General features: G+C 50.3%; 1 protein-coding gene across 14 annotated transcripts in view; it reads left to right on the plus strand.

The window, feature by feature from the left end:
- LOC122575235 (ephrin type-B receptor 1-B) overlaps positions 1-21,825 on the plus strand; it is a 94,751-nt gene that overhangs the window by 16,050 nt on the left and 56,876 nt on the right. For all 14 annotated transcript variants that reach the window (XR_006319365.1, XM_043743927.1, XM_043743929.1 and 11 more), the window contains exon 3: positions 14,844-15,845. Coding sequence is in view for 13 of the 14 variants with exons in the window: in XM_043743927.1 (XP_043599862.1) it covers positions 15,716-15,845 (130 nt within the window). In the remaining variant the exon portion in view is untranslated. The remainder of the gene's footprint in view (positions 1-14,843; positions 15,846-21,825) is intronic.

Raw genomic sequence — 21,825 nt, forward strand, 5'->3', positions numbered from 1 at the left:
CGACTTCATCTGCCCGACTGCGTCTCACCCTTGTTCCCGGCATCGATTTTTCTCCGCGATCGTTCCTGTTCGCGCGTCAAAGTCTCTAGGTTTGGCGCGTGGCGCTTATCCTTCGGCAAGAGCCGAAACGCGGCCTATTTTTCGCGCCGGACGAGAGGCAAGTAGGAGAAATTCCAGCGCGCGAATAGCGGAGACTTTCAGCGACGCATTATCGGGCCGTGCGGCTACGAAACGAGAAGGGAGAGCGCGAGGAAAAAGCATCGGTCGTAGAAGGAAAGAAAAGAGGCTGGCGTATTTCGAGTGTCCGTGCATTAGCGGGACTCTGGCACGCTGGAGTATATCATTAAATATGAGAGCCGCTGAGTCGGGAGCAGCTCGATCGTTTCTTTTTTCGTTTCCTCATCCTCCGACCCTCCCCAGTCCACCTTTCTTCTTTATCCTCCTTCCTTCGACCTTTTCTCTTTCTTGCTCTCGTTCGCACGCTCTCGCTCTCGCGTCTCTGGCGTTCCGGCATCTCTTGGAACGGCACTTGCCGTCTCCTTTCCTCTTGGCGTTGCTTCTCTCTCTCTCTCTCTCTCTCTTTTCCACCTTCTCTTGGTTCCTCTCCTTCTCCCTCGAGCTCCGACTTAGGTGTACCTGAATTCTCCAGGTCTCTTTCTTCTGTCGCGCGGGTCTCTTCTTCCCTCGGCCTCTCTTTCTTCCTCTATCGGCGTCTCTCGTAATTGGCGTGACATGCTCTCTCGGTCCTTCGTTCTACGGTCGACTCCGCAGGAGAAACGCAGCGTGCAGACGATGGACTCTTTCTCTCTCTCTCTCTCTCTCTCCGAGTTACGTCCTTCGTCCTCGAGGCCTCCGCGATGCTCCCGCGTCGCAAGGTTGCCGCTGTTTCCGTCGATCTCGAATTATGGATTTCCAGTCGCCTCTCTCTTTCTCTTCTCGTGATCGAGCCAACGAGATCCTGGCGAATACGTAAAAGAGGTGGAAATCACGGACCAGCCCAAGTAGATGGAAAAACTTTGCAAATGAATTCCGTCTTTGTGTTTCAAAGTTTCAGCCGATGAACTCAGGGCGCGAGTACTAGATGCTAACTGCTTCTACCGTCTTCCCTCTCCTTTTCTTTTCTCGTTAGGGGCTGCATTTATACGATGATCGCCCGGTCGATTGAAACGTCGAGCAAACTTTTTCGTCGCCATTGCGCCCCCTGCCTCTATGTGTCGAATCTGTGTATAATTTTTAAGCCGCTCGTTAAAACCACCGTTTACTCGCTGCAAGATCATTCACTTTGCATGGAAACGCTTATTGGCGATTGTCTCGACTTTCCATCGTCTCCTTCGCTCGTTATTTTCATCTCTCGAAAGCCGCATTCGCTGAATTTCTTGCAGAGTTCTTAAGAATCAGTCGTCTTGGGCGCAACGCCGGAGGCTTCGGCGAATGCGACGCCGATATTTCCATCCGCCAAGAATCTTTCGATCCATCCTTGATCGCTTTCTTAACGCAACTATTTAAATCCTCCGACGACTTGCGCGTGGAATTCTTAACGAGTCGCTGCTGGCCATTAATGGGATATTTGGAAAGGATTTCGAAGGAAACCATCGATTATTTTACGACGTGAGAGAGTCGAACCGGACTCGGCTGTCGTGGCCTCGTTTTCAACTCTAAATTATTACTTACGAGTTCGCGCTATTTCCGAGTTTTACTCACCGCGCCGTTTCTATGTGTCAGGACACGCTCTATCCGCAGCTTTTAACCGCGCACGAAAGCGCAACTTGGGCCTGGTTATTCGAAAGCTGTTCCCAGACGCGACGAAACTCGGTAATACGCGCTGATGCATCCCGGTTGATTGGTGCACCGGCAGTGATCGTTGCATTTCCGATAATTGCGTGATCGATCCTTCGGATTCTCCCCTGTCGCGCTCTCTCTCTCTCGGTTTCGGATTCCTCCTCGTCCTTTTTTCGGCTCCTCGACGAGGAAATATCGGAACCGATAGCTCATCCGACGTGAATTACGCCTCGTTGGTCGCTCGACATTATTTAAGCGGCTGAGTTGCGCGGTTATAACCGCACACCCTTTCCTTCCCTCTCTTCTCGTCGTTTCCCTTCTACGCTCTACGTCTACTTCCACTCGTGCCGCCAATTTTTTTTTTCCTCTCGTTTTATCGCTCACCGTCACCGTAGGACCGATGGTCGCGTATATACGATCGGACGCAAATCGATGCCAATCGACAGAGAGGGAGAGAGAGAGAGAAGAAAGAAAAGAAAAAAAGGAATCAGACGCCTCGATAAACTCGGGAAAACCTGTCCCTTCGAAGCGAGATACTCGCGTCCCTCTTTCTCTGCTCGCTGCTTATCCTCTTCCTCCTTCCCTCCGTCACGGTCCAATCGTTTTACCGGAAAAATGCTTTCCAGGCTCGTGTAGATGCTATTAAATTGCACGGGAGACGAATAGTAGGCGAGCGGCGATCGTTGGATTCGAAATTCGTGGTGAAAAATTTATTAGGACGTCTTCGCTACTCTTGCGACCGTTGGGCGAGTTCCGGAGGCGCGGGCATTTTTCATTGGCGCGACGGAGAAAAGGATTACGTGGGAATTCGGTCGGTCTTGGTCTCGAGTGGAATCGAGACCGAAGAACCAGTGGTGGTGGATATGGTGATTGAAGGGTTGAAATCCCTGGAGTCGGGAAGACGCGCGCAAAGTAGACGGTAATCTCTCTTCCGGTCTCGAGATTATAACGAATGTCCTCCGCTCGAATGACAGCTTTATCCCGATAAAATATCGCCCCATTAGAATTAATACGGAGTTTTTCTGGCTTGGAGATACGGGGAGCCCCGGAAAAGGAAAGGATCTCGTTAATCGTTTTTTACCGCGTTGCTTTTTATCCTACACGAAACCGCGTGTTCGCGAGGAAAAACTCTTTCTGCAGGGAGATTAAGCCAGAAATTGACTGGCTTCCATGCGAGCAGAGCCCACGATCGTTCGAACGCAACGCGTTCTCGGTGCGACCATTCGAAATCGAGCGTGAAACGCTGGAACCGTAGCCTTTCCTCCCTGACGAGCCGGTAATCGCCATCGTCATCAGTCGTGCGGCGAACGCGAAGGAGGAGGAGGAAGAGGATGAGGATGAGGATGAGGAGGAGGAGGAGGAGGAGGTGTGTATCAGCTGTTGCTTTCGTCTCCGGCCTCTCTCCTGTGCGTCTGCTCCTCGTCTTCGTCTTCGTCTCCGTTCAGCATGCATCGCGGCCCCGGCTCCAGGTCATTAAGAATCCATTAAGAGTTTTCCAAACTCGGGAAACTAAATATAAACTAGCAGCCGCGAGGCTGGCAGGTGGCGTCTCGAGCACAGACGGTTCATACGGCAAAAGGGGAACGAGCTCGTGTTGGCGGCCTCCGCGATGGGATGCGATGGCGTCGAGACGCTGATGGAAGCATCGTAATTCCGACCACGTATGTTTCGTACACCGCGTCTTCTCCCGTCTGTCTACGTGTTTTTCCAGAAAATGACATAACGCGCACCATGCTATAGTTATTAGATCGAGATGAATACGCGGAAACGACCCTGATGAGATTACGTGCCTTCGAATACAACGATGAAAATTATATCCACAAAGTACACGCTGTGTACATCAGCAAATTTATACATTGTATCCGACTTGGAAAAAAGACACGCAGCTCGCGTTATGATCGTCGACGGACTCCGCCGGAATAACGATCGTTAGCGTGAAATTCCATCAAGTTCGTACAGGCGGAGCACCGTCTCGCTGAAAAACGAAACGATCGTTCGTTCGTTCGTTCGTTCGTTCGTTCGTTCGGTACGCGTACCGATGCCACGCATTTCCAATCGCTTCGAATTTCTACGCCAGTTTCCGTGACCATCGAACCATCGAGTCGATTTAAAACCTCCGATGACTTTTGGATATGTCGAGATTGTCCCGAGTCGCTTGGAAATTGAGAGTCGAACGACCAACGATAGATAGTCGGAGCGATCAGGATCCTCTGACGTCTTCTTTGAGAAACGACGAATCGATGACGAGTGAAAGTTTGCCTCCATCGGAACACGTTTGACGCGCAATCCTGCCGGCAACGGTATCTTATCTAGCTGGAGGTGAAAGTCTTGCCGGGTCTACGCTTAATTGAAAACCAAAAGGCCTTCAAAAGCAATCGCTGTAGGAGATCCTTCTACGATCGCTTTACGCCTGGCACATTCTCGCGAACGTGTATTCTCTCCTTCTCATTCCCGGAGGATTAATCATCTATTCACGAGCGTGCAACGGCTTTGTCCTTCGGCGACAAAGTCTCGCCTGTATTCTCACAATTGTCGACCTAGAAACGACCACCGCTGTTCTACGGTATATCAGGATGCGCTCGTCTCTCAAGAATTCCACCTCGTCGTATTTTTCTTTCGCGATTTTCTAGGCTTCGCGCCCGTAGCGGCATATGTATGCGTATTCGAATGGGAAGGAACGATCAACCGGAACGATGTGTAGCCCTCATCGGGCGAAAAGTATTTAAAAAGAACGGCAGCGTGTAGCAACGTTGTCACCGAGGATGGATACGCAGGTTCTTCTTTGTCTCCGTTCGATCGCACTCGACCCCTCCGCTCGTTCGCCTTGGTGCCCCACGCCGGAAACGCGTCGGTAGATTCCACGAGAAACTATGGAATATGCGGGGAAATAGGCAAGTCCGGGGACGGTGGTTTTTGCGAGGCAATCGTCGGGAGATAAATTGCTACGGGGGAGCAGGCGAAGGAGGAAGAGAAGAAAGAGGCGGAGTATGTATATGGTGTCAGGTGCGTGCCACCTAAAGCGACGTAGGCCAACTTGACCTCGACGTAACCATTACTGGAGAGTGTACGACTAATGAACGGTTGCTCGTTAATGGGACGATTCCCCCATTGTGGATCGGTGGTCGAGCGGGCCGTTGCATGGGGCTGCGGGCGGAAACCCCATGCTGCCTTTGCTTCCTCTGGGATGAGTTTGACGCACGGATAGTCCGTGGGAGCCCCTTTACGATTCACCAATCTCTGTGTTCCCTCTGTCGCTTCGTGGACACTTGGGTGTCGTTTGCTGAAAACATCCTCCGATCGTTGCCGAACCATCTCGTTGTTGCTCTCCCGTCTGCCGCTCGTCCACGAGATCGTCGAAGGGTGCTCGTTTCGACGTATACGTATCTATCTGCTGGTGGCCATCGCGGTAGATCGAGATAGTTGGTTGGCCGATCGTCGAAAACCTGAGCGTCATTATCGTTCTCTCTCTGCCCTTTGTTTCACACGGGTGCCCCGGTTCAATTTTGCCGCGCATATTTGCACAAAGTTGCTTTATCGACCGCGGGCTTTGAGAAGTTCCTACTGCCGTCGCGCTATTCGAAATGAATTTTTATTGAAAAACGAGAATACGAACGGGCATTTGCATCGCTGTTTCATCGCCGGCTGTATTAAAATTCAGCGAGTCGAACTGGCGAGTCCCTTTGTCAATGGGCAGGGGCAGGCGGTGGGTGGGCCATCGCGTAGAAAATTCATCCGGAGAAATATTCCGTATTCGATCGAGTTTTGAAAAAAAATGCGATGCTCGAATAGACGATGGCTGCGTTTAAGGAGATTATTACAAAGATTATCCGGACGATCTCGATTCCTACACGGAACCTCCGGCCCCTTTGTAATTCTCTCGGGCGACATAGCTGTCCGTCGTCGATCTCCTGGGAAAGCGAGAAGAAGAAGAAGAAGAAGAAGAAGGTACACAGGGACGGCGGAGGGTTGAAAATATCCGGCGTCTCGCCTCTATACGACAGCAGCTCGGAGGTCGGGCCATCCTCGTTTAGAAGGAGACCGATGTATCTATGCGGTCAACGAAATACATCCTGAATCCCAAAGGGATTCCGGGAAAACATGGAGCGCAGGGATCGCTCCATATGTCACGGGACGAAGCTACCCTAATGTCAGAACGCTACCGCTCTGTTGCGTGTGATCTGCGCAAAAATGCAGGGACATGTAGGATGCTGAACGTATACACGGGCACACGAAAGTCCGACCTGGGCAAAGAAAAAGACGCATGAGATAATCCGGAAACGATGACTGGAATTCCAGAACGAATAGCTGTAGCTTCCCTTTTCCACGAGATTCTTTTTCACCGACTTGGACGACGACGACGAAAGAACGAAGAGGAGAGGGGAAGAACAAGAAATTTGATGGTTTCTGCGGCAGGAATAATTTGGATCGGGCGACTGTTACGGTAGACGAGGTTGATAACGGTCCGGGGTGGAAAACAGAAATACCGTCTGTTGGAAAATAATTTCGTTTCGAGCAACTCCGACGACAGAGGACGAGACGAGACCGACAAAAGCTCGAAACTTTCCAGTCGAGAACTTTCGTTTGCCTGTACTTATTGGATAAAGTAAGTACGCCTCGCTTCGTGGAAGCAAACGCGCGTAGACAACCTCCGCTCTCCTACTTGATCCTTTGTTAGATGCAATTTAACTTTAAACATTAACATTCCTGGTAATTAAAAAGCGTGGGATAGACTCGCTTTATCGACGGGATGATGAGCTCCGCCCGGTAAACTTTAGGAGAAGTTCATGGAGAGATTCGGTTTACGTTTATAGTGGCCTTTGCTATATACCTATGTTGTTAAACATATAGGGTGTCTTTTAGCTGCTATAATATAGAAACAGGAACGGCGGGTGAGTCTGTAAAAGGAAATTCTGTTTCTCGGCGCTCTATAACATACCACCGAATCGCCGAAAACGCGTTGCAGGCTTTTCGTCCTAAAATTGCCTACAAACTTTTGTTACCATCGATCTCGATTCGATTGATCTTTCAGATCTACGCATGTTCGACATATTCCGTCGCGTAGAATAATTCTCCTCTTTCCTCCGGCATCGAAGTAATTTTCTACATCGAAGTGTTCCATCTTGTTTGACATAGGCCGAAACATATTAAAGGACGCTTCTTATACCTACTCGAATATCAGAGACGCGGATAGCGTCCATCCAACTTTTCCCTGAGCCGGTATAATCGTTTCCGTAGTATTCTTCGGATTCTCCCTGTTTCCGCCAACTGTGTCCATCCTACTTGGAATGGAGACACACTGCTGCCAGATAATCTGTCGTGTCGCGATAAATATCCCCGAATGAATGGCCAGCTTCTAAAACATCAGGAATTTCAGTAATAAAGCAACGGAATAGAAAGCACGGAGAAGACAATTCCAGCGGTGCAAACAAATCTGGAATAAACCAACAAGACAGGAATTGTAGTTGTGAAAAAAAAGCTGCTTGAGAACGGTGGAAAAAGGAACGGCAGCATTGAAAGAGAAAGCTGGAGAACGATAAAGGAAATAAAGCTGCGGAGATAAAACAAACACCAGCGAAGCAGAAAAAAGGAATTGCAGCAGTAAAAAAGCAGTGCGGATCTAAAAAAGAATTCCAGCTGTAAAAGGAATAGCGAAAGAACGTTAAAAACTCGGATTCCAGAAATCAAACAAACAACGCAAGAACGAAATTCGAGCAATAAAAACAGTGGCGGAGAGACAGGAAAAACGGAATAAAGAGAAGCAATAAAAAAGAAAGAGATCACGACGCGATGATACAGGCCGAAAAAGTATCGATAAAAAAGAATTGTATCGGAAATGTTAAATAAAACACCGCAGATGGGTAAAAAGAAGATGAAGAAAGCGAGAAAATATTGAAACAAGGAACCGAGATTAATTCGATGGACGTTGCACGTTTGGCAGGTTTCTACGATGTTGCTGTATCGCGAAGATTACTGTATCGTCTAAATTAGCAACGAGTATAGATTTCGATGAGAAAAAAAAATTGATGGACGAACAACGACGGGCGATAGATCGGAGAAAGGAAAGGAGAGTGAGTTTCGCTGAGTTATCGCCGCTGCCGCCGTTGTTCGCGTACGTCATTCGCTGTTCTAAGAGGATTAAAATTCGATCTCGCTGGCGTCGTTATCGTTAGCCCCGTGGTATTATTAACGTTTAGCCGTTAAAAAACATCCGACCGGCGATAAACAGTTATAACGACGCGGTGCGAACTGCTCGGGGTGGTCCAGGGAGCACGGTATTCGAGGAAGTTATCCGATCGTTCCAAATATAGTACAAAAGATCCGCGAGGTTGAATGCCGCGAGGAAAAAAGAAGGAAAAGAAGAAAGATAACTGGAGCGAGAGGAAACGAAAGCCATATGGCCCTCTCTCGACGCGGAGCGTGCCTATGTGGTGTCTAGGAAAGAAACGCGGTGGCTGTTCCGCGGAAGGAGGGAAGTTTGGGCAACCCTCCGTGAAATATGGAGCTGCTAGGCCTCGGCAAGGAAAGTTACGAGGCACGCGAGACTCTCCACCGAGAGCGTTATTGCCGCAAAAGACACGAGTATATCACCCACGCTATTCCTACCTTTTTCCTCCTCTCTTTTCCGATGGAAAACGCGTTCCCGGCATTTAACGCGACCCCGAAGCGCGAACGACGAACAGCTTATCGTCCAGATTAGAGACGTATAAATTACGACCGCTGTTACGAACGCCCGATTCCACGTTGCACCGACGCCGCTTTCTCTTCCTACTTTTCCCTCTTTTCCCTCCTTTTCCTTCTTTTCGAAATAGGGGGCGAAATCCTCCTAGCCACGAACGAATCACGAACCAGACCACTAATGGTCGAACTATTTTGACGCATGCGATCACTCTGCGACGCGTTTGTCACCGCGACAGGATAAGAGAAACGTGGATTACCATTAGCATATCACCTGCACCGGTGTAGTAGGTACTCTTCTTCCTTGCTTTTGCTTTATCTTTCGTCTCCTTTCGTTTCCTTTCGTTTCGTTTCGTTTCGTTTCGTTTCTTTAGGAGGAGAGGGCCGGAGGTACACCGGCGAAAATTTGCTAACAGCATGTTCGTCGTACCGAACAAGTTTGTTCGCTTCCTTCCGAGATGAAAAAAGGGGGAGCAGAGCCACGAAACTTCTCAGGATCGCGTGACTGATCACTGATGGACTTGACAAGGGTAGAGGACGCCATTAGCTTTATCATCGACTCTGCAACTCGCGCGCAATATCCGTTAACTAGCTCGGAATTTCGCCTCTCCTTCCATTACGCGTTTTACCGTTACACCGAATTCTGATAGTTTGACAAATTTGTCGCTTCTCTTTCTTCCTTCGTTCGATAGCGAAACTAGGATCGAGAGCAGACGCGAGAAAAACGAACAAATCGCGAAAGGGAGCAGGCGATTATCGAGGATTCTTTTCGTACAAGTCGTTAAGTGTCTACTTCCTGTGCGTGAACCCAACTATTTCACAGCTACACGCGTTCGTGGCAAGTGCCGCGTGCACTGGCAATTTTCACTATCTCTGATAATCGCTGGTTAGAACGAGAAACGGCGAGTTTAATTTTCATGTAGTCGGCTGATTGGGGGGGAAAAAAGGTGTTGCGCAACTGGTTCAAGTTCTTAAAAGGTATATATTTGCAAATACGTATGAGTCGATAGCTGGCAACGCTAACTAAAGGAAAACGAAACAAAAGAAGTCTCCGGTCGATTACGCTGACTGCGCCTCGCCAGATTTGATTAGCTCAAAGTTATAATTATCGTACGGCTCGATATAACGCTCCATCGGCTCTAATGGCTCGTACGTTCTTAATTAAGCTCGAAGGCAAATCGAACCTTCGTTTGGACTTGAGACTCGGTCGCTGCAGCTCGGTTCGCGCAGTTCGCGCGACTTACTTTCACCTGGTGGAAACGACCGCGTGTACTCGCTTGCGAAATCGCCGCGGTTCTCCGCATCGATAGCGAGCCTCTATTTCCACTCGCGAGAAGAAACGTATATAGCGCACGCAGACGGCTAATACGGAATTATTGCAGGAATAAAACGCGCACGGCCATGTATCGTGGGAAATTTCGTGTTTCCGTTGATTAGTTGGCAACCTATGAACGTTTCACTACCGCGATTGACCAGCCACGTAAACCTATCGTTGCGGTGCGCGCGTGTTCCGACCAACTGTTGTTTTCACGAACGACGCATCTCAAGACAGGGACGCATACGAAGGACGCGTACGTAACGATCTACGAAAGTACTCGAACGCTTCCTTGAAATTTCGTTAGCTTATTTCGTTAGTTGGAAAATTCTATATATCGGACTGGACTATCGTAGTCGATAATATTCGTATCGAGGAAATTTGAAGGAAATTTAAGGATATTAGCGCGAGTTGCTGCAGCCGGCAAAGCGGTGCACTTTCGCGAGTGAAAGAAAAATATAGAGGGCATTTGGACGAAGCCGCGCGATCACAGCCACCGTCGACATTATCGTTTTTAATTACGGCCACCACTGGGAAAAAGGGAAGCCCCGAGGAGCGGCACGAATTACAGCTAGCGCCGAGACGTCGAAAAAATTCTATTATTCTCGATTCGCCGTCCTACTCGTTCCTTCTTAGGAAACGAGGCGAACTTGGGAGAAATAAGAGAAATACGAAGAACGGGGAACGTTCTATATTCAAAGGGTTGTTTTTTCAAATTCGTGCCACCGTCGACCAACCGCGGCAAAACCCGACAACAAGGTCTCGACGAAATCCTTGGAAAATAAATCTAACCACCGCGTTCTCTTTCTGCCTGTCCTTATCCAAACGACCTTCTTATTCTTTTCTTTCTATCCCTCTTTCTCGTATTTGGCCGAGATCCTCTTAAATTCATCGGAAACGGAATTTGTCTCGCAGACGTCCTTCGCGGTTTGCCATTCGCGACATCGAACCGCGACGAAAGAAAAAGTTAGGGCAGAAAAATACCGGGTTGGGTTGGCAGTGACGTGGCGCCCGGAGAGTTTCGGAAAAATAAAAGTAAGCGTCGTCCAGAGTGGCGATCGCCCAAGGTATAATAATTTCGGAGAACTTTCTCTCCTCCCTCATCTTTCGTTCTATATATTTTTCTTCTCGCTCGTCCCCGAACTATACGTCTTTCCTTTGTTACGTTTACGAGTCTCCTCGGATCCCAAGTAAAATCTCCACCCTGTGCCACGCTTCCATCCTCCCCTGTTCTTTGCTCCACCCCTTTCCCCCGCCCCTTACTTGCTTACCGTTCGTCTCTACAGAGTGCAGCCGTGAAATAAATCCGTATATTCCGGAGGGTCTTAAATTCAACCGGAAATAGAATTTGTCCCGAGGCGGTCGCGGAAGCCAATGGCGCGAGGAGAGGCCCGCAAAGAAACTCGAGGAAAGTCGAAGAAATCGAGAGGCAGAGAAAAAGCAGAGCCCATCGGGGGAACCCGTAAGGTCGCGCGAACCGTTTCCAAGGAGGAAAGAGTAGGAGAAATAGGAAGCTTGCAAGCGTTGACTCTCTTTCCGAAACGTCATCGCCGAGAAAAAGAAATACCGGGGGGGGGGGGGCTGAAACGAGTCTGGCAGGATTCGCGATCGGGAATCGAAACGTTGAAATATTCGCGTTGCATTTTACGAGGAAACGTAAACGGGTAAACGAAATGACCTCGCGTAGCGACGAAGCGCCGTAGAAGATACGAAAGAGTCAGGATTTCAGGGCGAAAGTTTCAAATATCGATGGTTAGGTCTCTCGTTCGTCCGTTTCACCCTGGTAAAAAGTTCAAAGGACGTTTTATAATACTCTCGCCGAGAACGCCGAGAAGAAGTGCTCGTTAGAAGCAGCGGCGAACGTCGTGTAGCCTACAGTTGCACCTGTTCGAGTACTATTAGAGACGGCTTAAAATTTTCACGAACCTCTCGAGAGGCAGGCTTCTCTCGGCTGCCGAAATCTGCAATTTGGCGGGATCCATCGTAAGCAGGTACTTGGAAAGAAAGTGTACGTTGCAAGAGAATAGAAAAAGAACGAGGCCTTTGCACGCTGAAGAAGGTGGCCAACCACCTCCGGAGTAGGCGAGACCACCCCGCTCCGCAGACGAGATCCTCCTCGTCGCGTTTACATCTACTCCGAAGGAAGGAAGGAAAAGTAACGGAGAGAAAGAAACAGGGGAAAAAATGGGAAATCGTGGCTTATCAAAGGAAGGCTAGAGATGCTCAGCCCCCGTGAAAACTGCCGCGCTCCTCACAGGCTTCGCGGTCCTTCTCGAGCGCGATCGTCTTCTCCTCGTCTCTCTTGAGACGCTGAGCTGTTTTCGGCAATTGCTACTGGGTCTTGTCAAAAAGTTGAAAGAGAGAGGCTGTTGAAAAGAGGCACTACGGGTTTCTAGCCCGGCCGTGGCTGGCAAGGACGACAAGAAGAGAGTATAGAGGGCGAGAGAAGAGAGAGCGAACGAACGAGAGGCGGAGGAGGAGGAGGACATCTTAAATTTTTTACGAGGCCACTCGTGAGCAATGGCAACGGAAGAAGGCGGCAAGCACCACCGCGTAGACCTAGGAGGCGCTGTGCACAGCTACCAGCAGCGTTTCACCGAAGTCTGCAATTTCGCGGATGCATCTTGGCTGGTCTGGCTAGAGCAAGAGAACGCGAGGGAAGGAGGGGAAGGTCTTTGCCCGCTTTAGAAGAACTCCTAAAGCGCGCCTTCTACCTCCCCTTCTCTCTCGGCCCACCTTCCCACTCTCTACTATATTTTAGTACTCTAGAATTTCGTGCTTCCTCCAGTCCTCTCTGCCCAACCCTCGCCACCTCTTCGTTTTCGAACCCCCGACTCTTCTATGCGAAACCTCTCTATCTCCTCTTTCCTCCATTCCCTTCTCTTCTTTGCTCGTCTTTATTCTTCTTTCCTCCCGTCTTTTGCATCCCTTCTATTCGCCTCTCTTTCCTCCTCTCTTTTCCCTTGTTCGTCCCTTTCCGTCGAAGAATAGCAGCGAGACGCCGTGCCGGCCAGACCTTGCGGCCTACCAGAGCGAACGAGATCAACTCGTAGCGAAACCTTGGTCGAACGAAGACGCTCGAACTCTCTCGGTCGCGCGTTCTGTCTCGCGGTTCTACGTGTGCCCGAGAGAGGCGAGAGAGACGGATAAACGCATGGTATTGATCCTGAAACCCCTTGCTCCTCGTCCCATCCTAGCTAGCACCCCTTCCGCTACATCGACGAACCCCAAAGTTGCGTTCTCACACACACACACACACACACGCGCTCTTACTCGCTCGCTCGCTCGCTCGCTCACTCACTCAATCGCCACTCTTCCTACCCTTTTCTTCCTGCTTTCGGCATTTCCTCCCTTTAGACTCGGCTAGATGACGGGTGCAACGAGTTACGCGAATTTCACCGAGCTTGGATGCGTGTTCAAGGTTGACCTTGAACTTGAAGTTACTCTCCAACCATATATGCACCGCGCTTTTGTCGCGCGGACGTTTCTCCTTTCGCACTTGCCCCTTTTTCCACGCGCATTTCGATCTCGCGTGAAACAGCTTTTATCCCGCTAGTCGTCATTATCAGGCGGACGAGATCGTCACGTGGAAATAAAAGTACGACCGACGATAGACGAAGGTCTCGGACAAATTTTCACAGTGTTCGAGCACTCGAGGCTTTCCCGCTTCCTTTCTCTCGTGCGAATTTTCCGCCCCTTTCCATCGCGAAAAATTTCCTGCTCGTACGAAACAGCTTTTATTCCGGTGGTTATTCGATTCGAAGAACGATCGACACGCTGGAGCGCGTAGTAAGAGATCGTTACGAAGAAACGAAATAATAGTCGGCGATGCTAGAAGATAGAGGTCTTGGCCAAAGCTTCGCGAACTTGGAACACGCGGTCGTCCATATGCCGCGTATCGCGTCATTTGGCACGCTCCGAGAAATATCGGAGAAACAATGATCCCTGCAGAGTCATCGGACTTAACGGTGCAGGTGCCAAACGGCCGTCGATCGTTGCCGTTAACGGGCGAATCGGGGCTCGGGCCAATATTCGGTAGTCGATTTTCACGAGTCGTGGAAAACGTTCGATCGTACGGTGGGGCGAGGGACGAACGATCGGTCGGTCACGTTTGCCACAAAAGAAGCTCGTTTCCACTCGATGAATCTCTGTATACGAGGGGGTACGAGTTTATTCGACTTTATTCGGTGTCGAGCGAGGGTGGAAGACTACTTGCAGCAGCCGGATGAAAGTAAACCACTCGATAAAGCCGCGCAAGAGCGTCTCCAAAGTTTCCCGTTTGGCTCGGGGTTTAACTCGATCGAAGCCGCCTGTCGTTTTTAACCTTCGAAACGAAACTTTCCTACAGCGATCGGTTTCCGACATTTTCTACGACGATCGTTCGCCACCAAAGAAATTTATCGTCGGTCCGCCTCCTTTTATGTTTCGTATAGACGAAATCCTGTTTCGTGGCGTGAGCGCCGAGTCACATTTTCCATATCTTACGTGGAAGAAATTTCCACAGTGCCGCGTTACCGAAATTCTGTTTTTATTCGATGTGCGACGCGCGATAAACAAAGCGCTGGTTTTCGAACGCCTGCCTTTTTTTACGTGCTTTGGCGCAGAACGTCCTTGCGCGCTGTAATATTGTCAAACGCTAGTTGCAGCTTCGCTCTTCTCTCTAGCGTCTAAGTAAAAGACGGTGTAAAAGCGCAAACGTCCGTTCCATGAATTTGTAAACTTTTAGCGAACCAGTGGCACCATTTAAAACCACCGAAGTAAGAAACAAAGGGACGAAAAGAGTCAGATACGAGGGATGGAAAGCGTATAAAAACGGTATCCCACTAGTTAGACGGACTCGATCGTCGCGACCGCGGAGCACAGCCAAAAAACGACCGTGCCGTTGTTTCCATTTAGGGATGTCATTAGAGTCGCGCGCTTCGTATCTCGACGAAAGGAGATGGAAATAGAGTCAGCGGTCCGTGTTCGGTCGGTGGAGATATCAGAAAGAAGGTGGCAGAAGGGCAGAAACGACCGAATGGGGAGGGATATTTCGCGGATTTTAATTAATGCGGTTCATCTTTGTTTCTTTCAGACGAGCCAGCCCGTGGAGCGTGGAGCGCGCGTCTATGAGAAAATTCAGGCGTTGACGGGAAGAAGAGACGAGAACCAGGAGGAGAAAAATACAAAAAGAAGACAGAGAGGCCGAGGAAAGAGGAAATGCGACGAATCTCGGCACGTCGTTAAGGGAAGCTGCCTTTTATAAGTGTGAGGAAAGGGGGGCGGGGGGGAAATCGAAAAGGATATTTGCGGCAGTCGTGGAAGAGCGGCACCCGACTACTTCCGGTACGATCGCGAGTGGTAAATGCGGCCAAGTCCACGTCCGTCGTGTGTTTCGTGCAACCGAGGGCCTACTAATCGCGAAAAACCCCAGATCTACAACGAGCTTTCAACGAGCGGCCTAATCGCTGTTAATGGCATAGAAGGTATTCGGTGGCGATCGTTTCTTTCTTCAAGAGAGAAGGAGGAAGAAAGTCGACTGGCGAGTACAGCGGGCGACAGTAACTCGTGGACGGACAATAACGAAGAGGAGGGCGAAGAGGAAGAAGGGGTGGTGCGCGCTTTATTCGAGAAGCGAAGCTACTTTTCGGAAGGGTAAGAAACGCCGGTGGGCTGCACGGCACATCTGGAAGGGTTGCACGACCTGGAGCAGGAGCAAGAGGAAGAGGAGGCCGGAGGAGGAGGAGGAGGAGGAGGTGGAGGAGAAGGAGGAGGTGGTCGTAGCGTTGAAGCTGGAGGAGTCGGGAGGCTACGAGGGTGGTTGCACGTCGTCGTCGCGTGACGTGCGGAAAGAGCAGACGAAGCGTGGAGGAGGCATGAGGAGGAGAGAGTGACGACGCTGCCGGTGCTGCAGCCTCGCACAGATCGTGAGAGGACCGGCGGCCCCACGGTGGGGCTACGATAAGAATGGCCCCCTTCAATATGGCGGGCGTAGCAGGCCTTCTAGCCACCTGCGCCGCCGCTGCTGCTTCCGCTGCCCACCTTCTGCCGTTGCTGCTGTTGCTGATCTGCCCGCGAGGGACCCACGCGGAACAAGGTAACCCTCTGTTCTTCCCTTCTCTCTTTTCTTCTCTTCTCTTCTCTTCTCTTCTCTTCTCTTCCTTTCTATACAGGTTGATCCAAAGACGTATCGTCGCAGATCGTACACTCGAGGAAAGTTGGTAACGCGTGCGAAAAGTTGAGAGCCGATTTATTTTTGCGTCCCGGTAGAGTTTTGCATTATCTTCTTGTACTAGAAATAGGGTGGCTCGAAACTTTTGTTATCTCTCGGAATCAAAGCTGCCACCGTTAAATGACGAGAAAATGAACGGCACGAACTTATCGAACGACCGAAATTATCGTACTAGAGTTAAATTGCTAAAAACAGAGATTTAAAAACGATTAATAGCCACTTTGTTGTTCGATATTTTTCGATACGTCGGTTGAATCATCCTGTACAGACTGTACTTTGCTCTATCTAAGGATCATAAAGCGAGATGATAGTCTAGGACGACACCTCGGGACACGATACGCGAGTGCGATTGCTACTTCCTTCTGTATACTTAGCTAGATGCATCGATTAAGTTGTACGCCTGCCGCCAGACCTACCACCCCTCTCCCTATCGGGAATGATTGCGATAGAAAGTCTCTGACGATACAACGCACTGGTGTTTGAAATCGTTTTATGGACGACATAATTACTAGCTTCCTCGGAGAACTCCGAGATACGTTCTCTACTTTTTTTTTTTTCTTCTTTTCGAAACGGCGACTAGAGGTCGACCGATAGATTCCTCGATACGACCACCGTCGATCGTTTGCTTGTAAATAAGTTAATTAACGTTGAAGCGACGGCAACTAATGGAATGTCGTTTATCCAGGAACAGTATTTCTCGACGTTGCTTGGACGCGCCTAAACGGCGTTACTTCAGCAGCTGTTCGTCGATCGGTATCTGTTCGAATCATCGGAAAGAAATTTTAGAAACGCGATTACCCTTTCGTAACGACGGAATGAGATTTTACCGTGTGTACGACGCGAGAATCGACGCTTTACTACACATCGTGCAGATTGGTCTAGTCTCCGCGTGGGTTTAGCGATTCGCGCAAATCGATATGCACCGATATGCACGCTCGGTTCTATCGAAGATGCAGGGAATCAACCTTCTGCGAGAGAACTTGCCCCGTGTTAGCCAAGACTATGTAGAACCCTCGAACGTACGCGACTTGATCGGTATTCTCGTAGGTGGTCTGGCGCAGCGATATTTACCGAGAACTCGATCGATCTATATCCTGTCGGATATTCGTTCGACTCAACTCGGCGAAGCTCGAACTCGAAGACTGTGTCCCAAATTTTCCGCTCAATCGACCGAACGGGAAAATATCCGATGGTAACGATATTTTATAACGATAGCCGCGCGTCCCTGTTTTAATCCTTTACGATTGACGATTCAAACCACGAAGACCCTTGGGATCGCTTTTAAACGATTCGAGTATGCCAAGTATGGACGTATCGTGATCTATAACCGCGGCAGAAATTTATTCGAGCGATAGGAACGAGGGCTTTTTAGGAAGGTTTCTCGGAGATGGTCGTGGTGAGCTATCCGGAACGTTTTCCATATTTATGCGGAAAGAAGCTGGCGCCGCAGGGTTTTCGATGGGTCCGTTTCTGCACCCCTTCATCCCTCTTTCGTCGGGAATAACGATAATTTCGTAATGTGGGCCAATCTTCCGAATTGCGGGATCGTTCGAGGTGCCGGTAGTTAGTGCTGCGGCATTAAAAGGGGATCATTTCGACGCGCTCTCTAGACAGGAAGGAAGGAGGCAAACGGTGGGCATATATAGACTCCTCTTCGAAATTGGCCGGCAAACTCAGCAGGGCCTGTTTACTCTACGTGAGCCGATTTCTAGATGAAGGGTCTAGATGCTGGCTTTTTCGATGCGCGCTGTGTTTCTTCTCGACACCGACCGCTAAGAACACCGCGTCTCTCCTTCCACCGTGAGATTCTCGTCACGAACGTCCGTTACTGTTTTGAGAAAGCCGGGCAACCGACATCGTCGAAATTTTTAACCTTTATCCGCGTTGGAAAATCTATATCGGTTTCGCGACTTTACGACCAGAAAGCGATATTTCGATATAAAGCGATATAAGAGACGGGAAGAACCTGTCGAGAGTCTAGTCGAAGCCTGGTAAACGTTAAAACGAACGATATCTTCGATATTCCAACGGCCTTCGTTACTTTAATATCGTAACGAGCCAACAAAACCTGAATTTCCAATCGTAAATCTACTCTATTATAAAAAAATGGGCAATGCCAAGTTGTTGCCTCGTGGTCCTGGAACGAAATCTCGATGGATCGATAAAAATTCCCGCCTTGAACGTATCGTCGTACGATTTTTACGGGACGCCTGGCGGTGGATTTCGCGGCCGAGTACTTCTGCGGCAAGTTTTGATACCGCGATCGCCCGGGAGTTTCCTCGCTACGACGAGAACTTTGAGCGTTTAATGGAACTTGTCAAGAATACGCATCCCCGGTGGACCGTGTCCGCGCAATGGAGACGGCTAACTTGGTTTCCTTGGACCTGCGCGAAATCCGAGCTCCTTGTTACCCTTGCCTATTGGATATCTCGACTTCGTACCTTGCTCTCCGCTTCTCCCGTTATATCTCTGAATTTCATTCTTCGACCAGATCCCTGAAAGGTCGACTACTCGTATTACAGTATCCGCTGGTGGACTCGTAAACACCGAGTCTCTTCGACGATAAACTTTGCGGCTAAGCGAATTTGTCGAGCCAGCAGCCTTCTAACCGATCTCACCGCAGACTCTCTCCGCCAGACACGGAGCCGATTTTCGAGAGGAATCCGATGGAAACGCGAAATCAGTTTTGATACGCGAGATCTGGACGCAAAGTCGGAGTCTTTGGTTCCTTCTATGAAATCGGGCGAACCCTCGGAGGGTTCGAACGGTATAACACGGTGGCTGAAATTCGATTACTTTCTGGAACGACGAGCAAGCCACTCGGTGTTCCACGGTTCGTTCGCTACGTGGACACGCTTAGAGCTCTATTACTTTGTCCCTCCACCCTCGAATCTGTCCTTTCGATTTCCCTTTAACAGTGGACCGTAACGGCGCTCGACGAAACTGACAGATCGGATCGTCTAATACGATTCCGTCCTGCTCGTTCTATTCGTATACTCTGGTTATTCAAATAAAGAAGAAAGTGCAACGTATCGTCCGCGAATTTGCCCGCGTATAGCATATACCTGTGTTATCGCTTTCAAAGCACGAGACTGGTAACCGACACTCGACGTTTCCTTCGACACGTTGAATCGCAAGTGGTCGCAAGCTCCAGTAAATTTTCCTCGCACGTGCCGCGACCAGGAAGAGGCAGAAGTAGTAGTAGAAGAAGAACAAGAAGAAGAAGAAGAGTAAGAAGAATAAGAAGAAGCGTGGTAGTTTGGGAAAAAATTGGTCGAATGTGGCAAGAGTCGCGACGTGTCGCGGTCAGGGGTCCAACGGACGCAGAAGCCGGTGGATGGCAGGCACGGTGACGGCGCGAGCGGGAGCTGGTGCCGAAGCTGAGGCTGAAGCTGGAGCTGGAGCTGGAGCTGGAGCTGGAGCAGAAGCAGGAGCAACGGCAGGAGAGGTCTCGGGAGCAGGTCGAGCCACAAGGAGGAGGCAGTCCTCTCTCGAACAAACCCGATTGCCTCCACGAAAAGGCAGAAAGACTCGTTCGAGCTGCGCCGAGCCTCTCCGCTGCTCCTTCCTCTTTCGGATCCCTCTTTCTCTCGATTCCCCCCGGCCCGGCCGGTCGGCCTCCTCTTCTCCTGCTTCGTCCCTGCCGGCTATATCCTCGTTTCTCTCTTATTCTTACTTCATCGGGGCCTTACGGTGAGTAAGAGACGCGGCAACGCCGCAGGAATGCCCGACCAGCCCACCGCGTGCATACCTGTACAGCCTACTACTCCGGTCCAGGTTCCAGCCGTGTACGAAGCCCGTGGCAGCATCCTATCGAGCTGACAAGGACGGACTGAAACTTGCCCCCTGCCGGTCGACCGACGAAGAGCCAGCCAGCAGGAACGCCGCAAAGAGAAAGCAAGACGGAGGAGGAGAGCAGCACGCTGGCTCTCCGATGCGTGTGCTGGCGCGCACCGTTTCTCTCCTTCTCTCCATCCTCCTTTCGCATTGGAGCGGAGTTTGCGTGTGCTCCGTCTTCCACCGTGTGTCTCTTCTCACGGGAGAACGCCGCGCCGTACGTAGCTACGTGTGCCCGTTCCTGGCTTCGTGTCCTTTTGTACGCGCCTATGGTGCGCGCGTTGCCGCGCGTCCGTGCCCGCGGATCCGGCAACAGGAGCGACGAGGAGGACTTACGGTTTCGCCGGGTGTGTGCGTGCGTGCGCGCGCGAGCCAACGATCACACGGACGAATGTAGGCTACTCTCATTGACCGAGCCTCTGAGGGAAGTATCGCTGCCGAGGACCGAGATGGAAGCCGAGACAAAAGGAAGAAGGAGACGACGGAGTCGTGCGATCCGTGTTGGACGATCGAAACGATCCTTGGCGAGAAAACCGGCGCCTTCGGTTTACGCCGATTCTCCTCGATCGAGTCCGCTGGAATTTTCGAAGCGACAGTACCGCAATCTTGTACAGTTACGTTAATCCAGAGGGAATCGAAACGTTTTGCAGACAGACTCGCGCTTGCTTTTTCCACGCGTCCCGCGTTTCGTACTTCCTTCCGCGATATTTCTCTCTTCCGCCTGACACACACACACGCGCGCGCGCGCGCACACGCACACATACACACACGCTGCGATCCACGGACTCGATTTAAATTTTCGATATCTATCTCCGTGGCAGCGCAATATTCATCGTCGCATCGCCACCGGGTCACAAAGGTGCGGTATAACGGACCAGATTAAAAATCAATATTTCCCGCTGGAAACGCTTCGCTCGGGTCCGCGCCGCTCGGACATAACCACCGGCGTCCTTTGCTTTTAATGCCAATCTTATTCGGTTTCGGGGCAGCAATAGCGATCAGTTTTCGCCGCAGCTGCCGCAATCGCTCCGCCGATAAAAGCGAGTCATCATCGGTGGTCCCTTTGCGAGCTCTGCCGATCCTCTTTCCGCGACAACTCGATCCACGGGGACAAATGGGTTCTTCAGCCGCGGAAAACGTCCGGGGAAAAAAAGCCCAGCTAGACGTTGGAACAAACATCGTTCAACGAACCCCAAACGAATTCGAAATCCCAATATTCCCATGTATTGCTCAGTGTGGTTTAACTCTTTATCGTTGGATCGATCACGCGTCAGACTATCTCACCGTTGTGCTCGGTATAGAGATCCGGTGAAAGTGCCGCTCCTTCGGCCAGTTTCTTACTTTTCCTGCATCCGCGTCACATTCGATCTTGGTTCATCGTCGATCGACCCGAGGCTCGACGCTTTGACGAACGCGCGTAACGAAGTAGAAAATAACGAGCCGTTTATCGTCGAGATTTCTCGCGCTTTTGGAATAGCATAGAAATAATATTTCTAATCGAATTTATACTACTCTTCTTGTTTCGTGTATCGTTCGTCCTAGCATTTTCTTACGTTTCGAGGTACGCTGAAACATTTCTAATTCTCTCGTTCCCGACCTTCCAGGTAAAGTTATAGTATACGGGCTTTAAAACTTTAATTTCCTTCAGCTTCGAAACGCTAGGTAGAACATCTTTGGCGAGAGGAGGAGCAACGCAACGTCGTATTTTTCATTCTTTTTTCGCGACTCTTTTTTTGGGCCGCGTTGATCGGTTAACGATGGACGAATTTCCGCGAAACGTCGTTCGTTGAACGACGACCGGGTCTGCCGCGGAGGATGCGTGGCGTGATTGCGGCGATTTCAGGTACTCGTAGGAAGGCAGATCGCGAGAGACTGTTAGGCGGGTCTGTAACGCGGCGAAAAAGACGCGCGATGCTGGGCGTGTGCGTAACCCGGCGCAAAACGAGCATCGCGCGAGACGAAACGCGATATGCACGCACCGGGAACACGAGTGAGCATAAATTTTAAT

Source organism: Bombus pyrosoma, linkage group LG14, assembly GCF_014825855.1.
Source record: "Bombus pyrosoma isolate SC7728 linkage group LG14, ASM1482585v1, whole genome shotgun sequence".
In the NCBI taxonomy this organism is placed as follows: domain Eukaryota; kingdom Metazoa; phylum Arthropoda; class Insecta; order Hymenoptera; family Apidae; genus Bombus; species Bombus pyrosoma.